The 12,651-nt window shown below is 51.0% G+C and overlaps 1 protein-coding gene across 1 annotated transcript in view; it reads left to right on the top strand.

The window, feature by feature from the left end:
- The window catches only part of IGF2R (insulin like growth factor 2 receptor), a 110,618-nt gene that overhangs the window by 44,336 nt on the left and 53,631 nt on the right, over positions 1 to 12,651 (top strand). Inside the window, exons 8-14 of the mRNA XM_007457582.1 lie at positions 348 to 510; positions 669 to 843; positions 1,682 to 1,785; positions 7,152 to 7,316; positions 9,763 to 9,903; positions 11,016 to 11,156; positions 12,233 to 12,370. Coding sequence (XP_007457644.1) covers positions 348 to 510; positions 669 to 843; positions 1,682 to 1,785; positions 7,152 to 7,316; positions 9,763 to 9,903; positions 11,016 to 11,156; positions 12,233 to 12,370 — 1,027 coding nt within the window. The remainder of the gene's footprint in view (positions 1 to 347; positions 511 to 668; positions 844 to 1,681; positions 1,786 to 7,151; positions 7,317 to 9,762; positions 9,904 to 11,015; positions 11,157 to 12,232; positions 12,371 to 12,651) is intronic.

Genomic DNA, 12,651 nt, shown 5'->3' with positions numbered 1-12,651 from the left:
GGGGGGGGGGGGGGGGGGGGGGCGTCCATCTGGCACAGGCTCAGCGGCACCTGTGATTGAAAGGAGTGCACGGACCACAGGCCCTTCACACATCATAACTGCTTGCCAGGGGCGTGGTGGGCGGGTGATACCGCGTTCAGGGCGGGCTCACAGGCTGACGCTTGCGTGTGACTCTGGAAGGGACTGGAAGGGTTTCAAGGAAATGCAGTCTTTTGTAAGGCAGACAAAAGAACAAAAAAATGTCAAACCCCAATAACATACCTTTGGCTTTTCAGAAGCATAGAAACATCTGCATTTAAGCTTCATGAAAAGAATTAATTTTATTCCTTTCACCCCGTTCATGATAGGGCACCCTTCCCAAGCTCACGGCGAAATCCAACTGCCGCTTTGAAATCGAGTGGATCACTGAGTACGCCTGCCACAGGGATTACCTGGAAAGTGGGAACTGCTCTCTGAGCAGCGAGCAGCACGACATCGCCATTGACCTCCAGCCGCTCAGCCAGCTCGGAGGTGAGTGGGTGCCTGGGGGCCAGGAAGTGGGAGAGGGAATGAGAGCCCAGGGGCCGAGCTCCCCCTGCCCTGGGGTGGGCGTTTCAAGTTTGATGCTGTCACTTTGCCACGCCTGTGTGCGTAACAGAGCCTCCTCTTGTTTATTCCCCTTTCCTTAGCTTCAAACTCCTCGTACTATACCGCGGAGGGGGAGGAATATGTTTTTTATTTGAATGTCTGTGGAGGAACTGAAGCACACATCTGTGATAAGAAGGATGCTGCAGTTTGCCAAATGAAGAAGTCAGATTCCACTCAAGTCAAAGTGGCAGGGAAGCTCCAGAGCCAAACCCTTCGGTGCGTACGGCCTCCACGTAACTTCAAGTGCATCGTGCGTGTTCCTGTGAAACGTAGCATACTCCCCCGCCTTCCTCCTCCTTCCACTTTCCGCAAAGCATAGGGAAATCAGTTAAGCTGGCATTATTTTCCTGCACGAGTCAGGCAAGTGCCGTTTGTCCCTGACCAGGTGGATGTTTTTCCTGGCTTTACAGTAAAAATGCTTCTGTTAATATGGTTCGCTTTATAATCTATTGTTTGTAGGGAACCGTACTGTAGGAAAGCTATTTCATTAGTTGATATGGCTTTCGTATTTTACAATTTACGTTTCCGAGGAGTTTTGATTTTTCTCTGGTGGTTTGAGAATCTGAAACACCATTGGCATCACACACAAGTGTCGAACAACTAGGAAGACGCATTCATCACAATTGTCGTGACCCTTACCTCGGTAGTTACCTTCACAAAAGCTTTATCAAAATGTAGTTTCTCTGACCTGAGGGACCAGGATCCCTCAGGTCAGACTTTATGGCAGTTGCTGGAAAAGCTGTGTCTTCTTGGGCGTTACTTATTTTGTACAAAATCCAAAAATGAGAGCAGAAGAGGCCTCACGGTCCTATAGCAAAACCTTCAGTGCCTTTTCCCAGCCACTCATTACTTTGAAGTAAGAGGACGAGAAGCCCGTCCATTTGGAACTCGTCTCCTGTAGACGGTTCTTTCCCAGCCTGCGGGAGGGCTCGCTGTTTTATGTCGCTGCTGCTCTGTGGATGGTATGCGAAGGCTCACTGTAGAAATGTTTAAAGATTCAAGTTTCTTTCTTGGTTCTACCAAACACGTGCGTGTGTGTATTGCAAAAACCTAGGTACTCAGACGGAGACCTCACCTTGGTATATTTCGGGGGCGACACGTGCAGCTCCGGCTTCCAGCGGATGAGCGTCATCAACTTCGCGTGCAATCAGACTGCGGGTGAGTGCGCCCTGGGTCAGCCGCGTACCTGCGTGGGTGCGCGGGCTCCGTGGAAACGTGGAGCGCTGAGTGGGGTGCTCAGATGTCCTCCTGCAGACGTGGCCCCTTTGAGGCCCCCTCTGTCGTAGCGGGTAGGAGTACTCCACCCCGCCCTGCCGACGCCTGACACACACGTCTTGTTTCCGTTTTCTGTTTGTGTGGGGACTGGGCCCAGCATCAGGCTCGCTGGGAAAGCCTCTCTGTCCTGAATTCTGGCTCTCCCGGAGTGCGCTCAAAGCCGGCAGTCTGGGTTTACTCACCACCTTCTGGTGGGTTGTCACTAAACAACTCTTCTTTTAGGAACTGAGTTTCTAGGTGACCCTTTTTGCAAATGGTGGCCCTGCTGTAGAGGTGGGATTTGGGGATCTCGAGAGACCCCAGGGCAACTTTTAAGTGGAATGTTTGGTTTTTCTGAGTGACTCGGAGAAGCTACCTTGATGTCACAGTGGCACTGGCATTTCACAGAGCCACACTGCCGTCCGTATCTCAGAGATTCTGAACACGGTTTGCATCTCTTGAGAGGTGATGGGATCCCACCATCGTGAGAGAGCCGTCCCATCAGTGGACCCCAAGCCGTGACCCCAGGTGCGCCGCGAGCCGGCCGAGCCCCTGCACAGAGCTCCGGTCTGGGAGCCGCCTGGGTCTGGCCCCGTCCGCACAGCCGGCACAGTCTCGCACGGCCGCCCCACCCCTGAGGGTCTCCTGGCCCCTCACTGTTTGTTTTGTGTGTTTCTATGGTAGAGCTCTTAACCATCTGGTCACGGGGCAGGTTCCTGCGTGACTCACTGCGGGTCCTGGGGGAGGCAGCTGTGCGTGACGGGAGCCGTGCTCCAGAAGCGGGTCTGGTGGTGGAGGCAGGCAGGAGGGGTGGCGACCACCGCCGAGCGCTGGTAACCCGCCCAGAGAGCCGGCAGAGAATCACCTGGGCTGAAGCAGAAGGGAGACCTCACAGCAGGACACCCCTTGACTCCTGGCGCCACTGGCCATCATCACCGTTGTTCTCAGCCCACTGTTGCCTGTCAGCCCCCTACCCCTGCCACGTGCGCTCCGAGCTTACATTAGAGGCATGTTCTCAGTTGATGCATTGAACACATTATATTAGTACCTGTTTGCTCAGACCCTGCGAAGTCTAGGGATGCCGTGATGGCTGAGAACTCCCCAGGCATTTACACACCAGAAGCAGAGAGAGAGATGAGGACGGTGATGACCGTAGTGCAGGGGGACGCAGGCAGGTTGCGGGTGCCTGGCAAGGTTTGTCACCTGGGCCTTTATCAGGAGAGAGGCACTGAGGTCTGGGGTCTGGCTACCCCCGAGGACCGAAGCAGTTAAGAGGAGGTGCTGGGTGAGGGAGCCCTGCAGGACAGTTAGGGGCAAGCCGGGCGCAGAAGCTGGGTGGCCATGGGGGCTGGTCTTTGTGGCAGGAGGAACAAACAGCTCATGCAGAGGCGGGAATTTGGGTAGCCGTGACCAGGTCAGAGCTGGGTGTCCAAGCCATGGCTAAAGAAGGGGGTGGAGCAACGTTGTGAAAAGCTTGTGTGTCCTGCAGAGGAGTTGGACTTTATCTAGAAATCAGCGTGAAGGGACTAAGCAGGGGGTGGCCATGCATCTGGCTTGGGCGTGGCCTTTGGATCCATCTCCCTTTGGTTTGAATGCCCGCCCTGCCTTCCCCAGATTCTCCATCTTTCTTCCGTCATCCTCACCTCTTCCAGGCTCATAGGAGACCCTCTCCGAAGTCCACCCCTTCTACTCTGTGTCCAGGCCCCTGGGCAATGCAGCCTCCTTCTTATCCCAAGTCCCCAGACCCTCAGGCACTTGGGCTGCCCGGGTCTCCCGACTTCCCTGCTGCTGGGCTGCTCTGCGGTGGGCGACTTGTGTAGGCCGAGGCTCCCTCTGTCCTGTCGCTACCTCCTTTGGCCCTGTTCTGTCTGCACTTTTTATAAATGACTTGGCCGCGATCTTTGGGAATGCGCTGATCTCATTTGGGCATGTTGGGAGGATGGAATAATGATCCAGCAAGATCCCAGCAGACGAGGAGGATGTTGAGAAGGGCCCCGTGGTCAGGGGCTCCCAGGGAAGAGGGAGGGATGGGCATCCAGGAGTCATGCCAGGAAGCTAGAGCCCGGGGCGGGGGCGGGGCGGGGGGGCTGAGGCGGGAAACAAATAGGAGAGGCCATTTGCTTTTCCTTTATTCCTTTTTGTCATACAAGTTTTCAAATGTATAAGTGGAAAGAACACAATAGTGAAAACCAGCACACCCACCACTCAGGCTTAACAGCTGTTAATGTTTCACCAAACTTGCCTCATATTTTTATGCTCTGTCACGTTACCAGTGGATCGTAACACTCCACCCAAACTGCAGGAAAGGACATTCCTTCACGTAACCTCAGTGCCATTATCAGGCCTGACAAAACTAATAGCAGTGCCTTAATCCCGAAGACTCATGTCATTGTGATTGTGACAAGGAGACCAGATCCAGGGACTTTGGGTGTTTTTGAGCCTACTCTCAGGCTGGAGCTGGACTATGAAATATTTAAGACTCCTTCTAGCTCTGTGATTTGGAGCCAACTGTAGGTACTATACTCTGTGTACGCTAAAATTATTTCATTATCACCTTGTTTGAATTTAAATTTAGAGTTTTTAGAGAAAACCCCTTGGTGGATTCTGTGTTTATTGGTAATAATGTATTTTTGCATGTTGAATTGGGTGTTGATTGGCTATGGAATATTATGAAATGTGATTTATAGTTCAACTTGGATCTCCAGGAATTATTTATGCTTCTGAATCTAGGGTTTCATGCATTTCAAGACACAGAGGTGCATAAGTTTATTTTTTTGTCCATGATATATATATATATATATTTTACCATTTGTTTTAATAACTTATATCTAGCTTGATGTAATGTGACACCTGATTATTGGTGATCCTGTCACATAAGGACATTAGACCGTTTTGGGGGGAGGAGTGCGGTGTGTTAGCATAGGCCAGTAAAAACTGTCCACAGATTCAGGTGACTCATGATCACACTGAAGACTTATTTTCTTTAATTCCGTGCAGGCCTTAGGGGGCTGTGCTCCACGTGGTCGTGTGGGGACCTTTGTGTTTTCCACCTCGTGTTGCTGCTGTCTGTGGACATGGCTTCCAAGGACTCTGCAGAATGGGAACAGCAGTTTTTTTTTTTAATGGACCGGAACTAAGAGGCATGGCCCAACCTCAGAGGCAGTGAGGCGGGAAGTGCAGTTTAGCCGTGGGCCTAGAGGGAAAGATAAACCGGTTTGGTGAGCAGCCAGCACGGGTTTCTGTCCCAGAGCCGTGGGGGGATGGGGCAGCCGCCTGCTGCTCAGGCCAGAGCTTGGTTTCACTGGGAGGGCCCACTTTTTGCCTTCAGCTGGTGCAGAATCCACGTACCCCCAGGCCACGTAAAGGGTGTGCTGGGGGATGTGCTGGAGCCTGGAGAGCCAGGAAACTTTCAGGGTTGAGATTGATGGAGAGATTACAGAAAGTCATCCTCATCCTGCTGGTGGCTGGAAACCATAGGGCTTAGCGGTCCTGAGGGCAAGGCCATTGTGTTTAAATAAACAGCGTGGTTTGGTAGTGGGGAGTCTTCCTTTACTATCCTCCTCAAATTCTTGGAGGAATTAAATAAGAATGCAGGTAGGGTGCATGCCAGTGGTTATTTAAATTTTATTTAAAATGGGCTCTCCCAGCAGATCATTAGTTTCAGATGCAAATCTAGCTACTGAGTAGGAATGGACCCTGGAACCATTCATAGTATCATTTAATCGTCTGTAAACTTATCTGGTAAAAGAAAAACACTGTGAATGCATCAAGTTTTCAGGAAACACAGATCTTTTCTGAACAGTGAAATACCAATCCAATGGGACTAAACTGTATGTAAGCCTTGAAGGGGCAGAGGGGTGGGGAGCATGTGGGAAAGGCGGACCCCCCAGCTGGAGCGGGTGCTGTCGGAAGGGAAGTTGGGAGGTTACCTGAGAAAACCTCTTCCTTATATATTTTAAAATACTCAAGATTTCCATTTGACATTTCATCTATGGAAGAAAGCCTTTCAAGATAAAATCACTCTTAGGGGGACAATTGAGCATGGTGTTACATTTTTCATACAAATACAAACATTACTATTTGATTCTGTACTGGCTCCTCTGCCCTCTAGCTATGAAGCCATAGGAGAATTATTTAGCCCCCCTAAAGATGCAAAACGGGACTAAGGTCGTCCCTGTGTCGTAGGATTTCACGGTTGAAATACGCGAATGTATGTGAAGTGCCTAACACAGAGCCTGTTCTCTGCATCCAACCCCTGTGGAGGGCTCAGGGCTTAGCATGGCGCCTGCCTCAGCTTGTGCTCCGTGTGCCTTAGCCGCTGTCGCTGGTGTTATAATTATGATGTTTATAAGATTCAGTAGAAGTTGCAGTTGAAACAGCATTCGCCCTTGGTACAGAATATTATTTCCGTTAGAACATTGTGCACTTCAGGGCCCTAAACCTCAAGAAAGGTAAATCATGTAGGAGGTCCAGAGGAGGATTATTAAACCATCAAGGGGTGGAAAACGGACCTTCCTGCCAGCGGTGCACTAGCTCGGAAAGGCGAGGGGATAGAATTTCTGGTACGGGAAAAGTCAACAGAGTTTGCTGAATCCCAGGCTACGTGGACGGGGAGGCGGCACATGAAGGCCTGGCTTGCAGAGCGGAGCTGAGCCGGGAGGGCTCACGGTTGAGAACCCCGTGGGGCTCCCTCGAGCTGACTGGAGTGGGGTGTTAGAGACCCACGCGTGCCAGAGTCCCCAGGATCCAGGATGCTGGCCCCTCTCGGGACGAGGTTACTAAACCTCAGCACCCTGCAGTTGGGAGCGGCTGCAGACCCCATCCCTTTTCCATGCTCATTTTAGGGGCGAGTCCTGGGGAACGTGTCCTGCTCACACGCACATCATTAAGCCAGTGGCACTCCTCTGGAACTGGAGCCCTGATCTCTGCCCCCCTTTCGGTGACTCCCTGTTCTGGCTTGGTGTCTATGAGCCTCTCAGAGACTGACCGCAGCCCGTGAGCAGCCAGGCGCTGCCTGGGGCTCACACCCCGCTGAAAACAGGCTTCTGTCCTCTTGAGACCATCCCACCAAGATGAAAGGGACACAGGCCTGCCCTGCAGGGTTTAGGTTGTGTGAAACGCAGTAAAGCCACTCTGATCTCTGGGGTTTGAGCCCGGAACTTGTTTGCCTGCACAGCTGCTACGGGTGTCCTGTTTGCTGTCTCTGCTCCTGGGACGTTCCTGGGTTTCGGTCTCATCGTGGGTGCTTTCTTCCTTTTGATGCGGCACAGGTAACAACGGGAGGGGGGCTCCCGTGTTCACCGGGGAGGTGGACTGCTCCTACTTCTTCACGTGGGACACGAAGTACGCCTGCGTGGGCGAGAAGGAGGCCCTGCTGTGCGGCGTCTCCGACGGGATGCAGCGCTTCGACCTGTCGGCCCTGGCCCGCCACTCAGGTAGGCCCCCCGCCCGCTCCGTGTGTGCTCGCGCATATTCTCTCGCCTCTTTCCCACGGGCACGTTTGGAAATGCTGTTACAGTTTTCCTTGTCAGCTAACTGTATCGTGGCCTTTCCCCGCTTCTCACGGAGCAGTATGAATTATCAGAAGTGACACTGAATCAGGAGGCGAGATATCTGAACTTGAGGTCAGCGTTACTGTTTTCTACTTGGAATATCTTGGCTCATCTTGTCGTAGTTCAGTAAAAAACGGCCAAGTGCCTTCTGTGTGCCAGGCTCTGTGCTTTGTGATTAGAAAAAAAAATTTTTTTTTTAAAACTTTTGTTGCTAAGAGGGTAGATCTGAAAAGTTGTCAAAATCCCCACGAAAATTGGTACCTCTGTGTGGTAATGGTCGTTAACTGCACTTACTGAGGCAGTCGTTGCGCAGTATATACATACATCGAATCGTACTGTACACCTAAAACCGATGCAGTGTCATGTGTCAGTCAGAGCTCAATTAAAAAGAGTTTAAGCTCTTACAACAGCCTTCAAGCAGGCAGTGTTCCCACTTAACACAGAGACTGTGAGGCCCAGAGGGTTGCACACCTGGGGTGACAGGTGTGTGTCGTCTCCCCTGACCCGTCTCACTGCCTCTTTCCTGTCTCTAAATCAGGATTTGCATTCCCTGACCAACCTCAGATTCTTTTGTGAGGCTGAAAGGAGGCGGGATGTGGGACCTGTCACAGGGACTGGCTCATGGTAAATAAAGACCCATCAGGTTAATTTATTTGTCCTGTGAACCAAGGCCTGCGGAGTGTTTGTTGCTGGCGGGGGCTGGACGAGGTGCTGGGGATACGGCAGCAAACCTGGCGAACACGACCCCTGCCCCCTCGGCCTTGGAATTTAGCAGGGGGCACAGAAAACTGAACAGTAAGCATGGGGTCACCCACCAGGGATAACCAGATCTAGGTGGGGATTTCTAGTTTCACCCTTTTAGCAGCCCTGGAGTTGGGCATAGATAGAAGCAAGTTGCCTCTGTAAAGTGGAATAGTACACAAGACAGGGAGAATGGCCTGGAGTCACATAGTCATCAGCTACTATTGGAACAGTTACTCACGTGTTCAGAGTCCCAGCTGCTTGGGAAAGTATCATATTAGAAGGAGAAATCCTCCTTCGTGGGGTGCTGGAACGCTCTCCTTTGAACACGAGCCCCACTATAGATGCTGTTGGGCAGCGAATTGCCCGGGGGAATAACCTTCACGGTGCTTTCCTGGTTCAGCACCGTTGAGCCCTGGGGCTGGTGCCGTGGTTACAGTCTGTGCCCTGGTCAAGAGGCTGGATTTCTGTCTGCCGAGTGGGAAGAGCTCTCACCTCCGCTCAGACCCAGGTTTGAGGCCCCGCATCCAGCTGTGTTTACTTGAGCAAGTTACACCCCCACCCCCCAATTTTCTTACAGTAAACTGAGTGGTGGTTTCAGATCCTAGGATCTGCGAGGTCGCAGAGATGCATTCGTACTCAGCTGACTTGGGCCACCTCTCCGGTTCTCTGGGACCCGGGTTACTTGTGTAGCGTTTGCACCCAGATATCTAAGGAAGCTGTGAGGTGAGAGCTCACATCCTTCTCTGATAGTTTAAAGAAGTCCTCCTGCCTGAAGCTCTTCAGCCCTCCCCAGCCCAGCCAAAGCTTTCAGGACAGTGTTTGTCGTGGTCGGCCATGAGTCCTTCCCGGTTATTGACACCGGTGTGTTACCACTGACGCGGGATTTTCCTTTCAAACCCCAGTCTCCAGTCCGCACAAGGAGCATCCTCACTATCTGTGTGTCCTCCTTCCCACACGGTTCCAGTGATGCCTTTGGGGGCTGTTTGGGGATGGTCCGCCTTTGACTTGCTGTCTGCTCTCAGCCTGTGCTCTACCTTCCTTCTACCTTCCACGGATTGTCTTCTGTTCATGCATGACTGAGTCATGAACCCTTTGAGTTAAGGGACCACGTATCTTGTTTATCTTCCTGGGACGCGGAGCACGAAGCCCCGGGCCACGTCTGCCTTATCTGTGGTCTGGAGGCAGATGCGTCACCAGTGGCATCTCAAGTCCTGGCTGGCGTCTGGCTTTGCTTTTCAGTTTCTGATTTCAGACTTTGGGGCTTGGGAGAATTTTGCTGTTTAATCCTCTGGCGCCCCCCCCCCCCCCCCCCTCCCCCCCCCCCCCCCCCCCAAGCCTCCTCTTCTGAGGAGCTGTTCGAGGCTGGCTTGTTTCTGTCACATTCAAGACAGGTTTGAGATTCTCGCTGAGTTTGTGTGCCCTCAGCCTGCTGGGTCCAGAAACGTGAGTGCCTGACGTCTAGCAACCACAGGCCTCGGGAGCTTCAGGCCTTTACCTTTTGCTTAATCACCATTTATGGTGTGACTCACAGAGAAATAATCACTGCCTTTAGGGTTTTTTCTTTTTTTTTTTTTTTTGGTTACAGAACTGGAACAGAATTGGGAAGCCGTGGATGGCAGCCAGAGGGAACCAGAAAAGAAGCATTTCTTCATTAACATCTGCCACAGGGTCTTGCAGAAGGGCCGGGCGAGGGGCTGCCCCGAGGACGCGGCCGTGTGCGCTGTGGGTGAGTGGTGCCCTGTGCCTGTAGGTAACGCGGAGCCCGGCTGCATCCAGGTTGGAGTGAATTAGAAGTTCTTCCTGTGGTTTATCTCAGCCTCCTTTCTCTGGGTTCAGCGTATAAAGGATGGTGAAGAAAACAGTTTAATGACTCAAATGTAGGGAACTGGTGCATTCGGGTATCTTGAAGTTGGCTGAAGCCTTCTGAGGTGGGCTCACTGGAAACAGGAGGAAGCGGCTGGGGGAAACTTGGTTATCTTTCCGCTCCGTCACCTGTGGAGGAGCATTGCCAGTGCTCGTGTAGAACTGATTTTGATTTTTAACAACGTTTCTGCCTGGAATTGTTCAAGTGTTACGGCTTCAGGCCAGTGGACTCGTAGCCTCGTGTGAGAGCACTGGACCCCTTGGGTTCCTTTTGCTGTAACTGTGTTGGTTGCGACTTCTCAATTGGATGTAAGTATTTATAGCATATTAGTTGTTTGTCACTTAAGACTCACCTGGAAAACGACAGACAGTGAGAGTAATTGGAATCTGTTACAAGCATTAGATAAGGGATTGTGAACCCAGGTTGGATTTTAGGAATTATCCCAGGATTCAGAATTGGTGGTGTGTCTTTTAAAAGCAGGTCCAGCCGTGTCCCTGCCTTTATTTAAGAAGGACTTGAGACAGACCTTCAGTAAAAGTCAACTGAACCAAGAATTAAGTGGTCACGTTTTTTGGCTGGCTGAACAGGTTTAATTAGTTTCTGCTTTGGTCATGGGACAAATGCTACCCCCTCCGTTTCGACAGGCCTTGTGTCTCAGGAGAGCTGAGGGCCCCACAAATGGGGGAACAGTGTTATTTTCCGGGATGGTGTAACGTGCATTCTTGCCTTTCTGCCTCTTGTGCCCTCAGAGGACGTTGTTTATTCACTCTCGTACTTTCCTCCTAAGCCTGAAGGTGCCCTTGGGGTCCTCAGTGTGGCTGCCACTGCTCTGTCAAACTTGTCACTCAAGAGAAACCCACTGACCCTCCGAACACCTGCGGGGTCTCGGCTCACTTTTGGTACCTCTTCGTCTGTGTCGTTCTCATTTTTAATCACGTCTTCTGTTTTTTTCCCTTTTCTTTGCTCTTTTCCAGATAAGGACGGAAGTAAAAATCTGGGCAGATTTCTTTCTTCTCCCACAAGAGAGAAAGGACACATTCAGCTCTCTTACTCAGATGGTGATGAGTGTGGCGACACGAAAATAAGCACAAATATAACACTCGTGTGCAAGCCAGGTACACGTTACAAACGCGCGGCGCCTTTGTGGGCTTCCCCAGCGGCAGCCACATTCTTTAGTTTTCGGTTTGCCGCCGGCCCCAGCCTGGGTGACGAGGCAGAGCGGGCTTGGGCCGAGCACCGAGGCTCCAGAAGTGTTGGTCCATTGGACTCGATCCCCCTCCCCAGCCCCAGCGCAGCGATGGAGAAACCATACGGTGTCCAGGGGGGTTGTGCTGCAGTTTTCCAGATGAGTTACGCTCCTGGCACGGCTTCCTCTTCCTGAGGCCTGGTGCAGGCTGATGTGGAGGCTGCTCCACTTCCTCCAAAGGGGGAGCATCACATCACAAGTGCTTGAAAACACTGTCCGTGATCTCAGCGTCGATACAGACAATGCACCTTGTTTTTCAGGGTCAGGGTCTATATAGATCCACACATTTTTATGTTCCTCAAAACATAGTATTTTGTGAAGACTCTTTTATGTTTCACAGTTGTGTTTACAATTTTTAGGGGCTTCCTTGTTGCTAATGGCTTTGGTTTTACTATTTTTAAGCATTTTCCCTATTGTTGAGTTAATAGCATGTGTCCAGTGTTGGTGATTGTGCTGTGACATATCCTCTCTCCCTCTTGTTGGAAAATTTCCTTTGGATAAATTCCCAGCTGTGGGATAAGTTCAAGGACCAGGACAGTTTTTTGTTTTGTTTTGTTTTTAACTTTTTAAAATGGTAAAATATACATAATATAAGATTTACCATTTTAAAGGAATTGTGATAAAATAACATGTAACATGCAATTCACCATTTTAATCATTTTTGAGTGCACAGTTCAGTGGCAGTTAAGCACCTTACATTTACATTGTACCTTAAGTACGTTTACACCACCATCCATCTCCAGAGCTTTCTCGTCCTCCCAAACTGAAGCTCTGTCCCCATTAAACACGGACTCCCCCGCAGCCCTGGCCCCCAACCTTGTCCTTTCTGTCTCCGAAGGTTTGACCACTCTAGGGGCATCAGATCAGCATTTGTAGGAGTGTCTTTAGAACAAGGGAAGCTTTTTGAGACCAGATCAGTGATGGGTCTTTCTTCCCCTTCGGCAGGTGATTTAGAAAGTGCCCCAGTGCTGAGAACTTCTGCGGCAGACGGTTGCTTCTACGAGTTTGAGTGGTACACGGCGGCGGCCTGCGTGCTGTCCAGGACCGAGGGGGACAACTGCACCGTCTTCGACTCCCAGGCAGGTGTGTGTCCGAGCACCTTGTGGGGCAGGCTCACCTGCACCTGCTTAGCTTGTTTTTGTTTTGTTCTTAACATTTTCTATGAGTGTTTCAGAGATAATCTGTGTTAGAATTATATTAATACTGTTTGACCAAAACTCTGAAAATCTGGTGTTTCAGGCTTATCTGAGATAATGAAAAACCTGTCATATTCAAAGTCGAGGTAGGTTTGCTGATCGCAAAACCTGAGGAGCACAGGAAGTAAATCATGTTTGAAAAGGCTTTTCGCATGAATTTCTGGCCAA

Source organism: Lipotes vexillifer, unplaced genomic scaffold (assembly GCF_000442215.2).
Source record: "Lipotes vexillifer unplaced genomic scaffold, Lipotes_vexillifer_v1.1 scaffold1055, whole genome shotgun sequence".
Classification (NCBI taxonomy): domain Eukaryota; kingdom Metazoa; phylum Chordata; class Mammalia; order Artiodactyla; family Lipotidae; genus Lipotes; species Lipotes vexillifer.
Note: the sequence above shows the minus strand (reverse complement) of the source record. Positions and strands in the feature narration are given on the sequence as shown.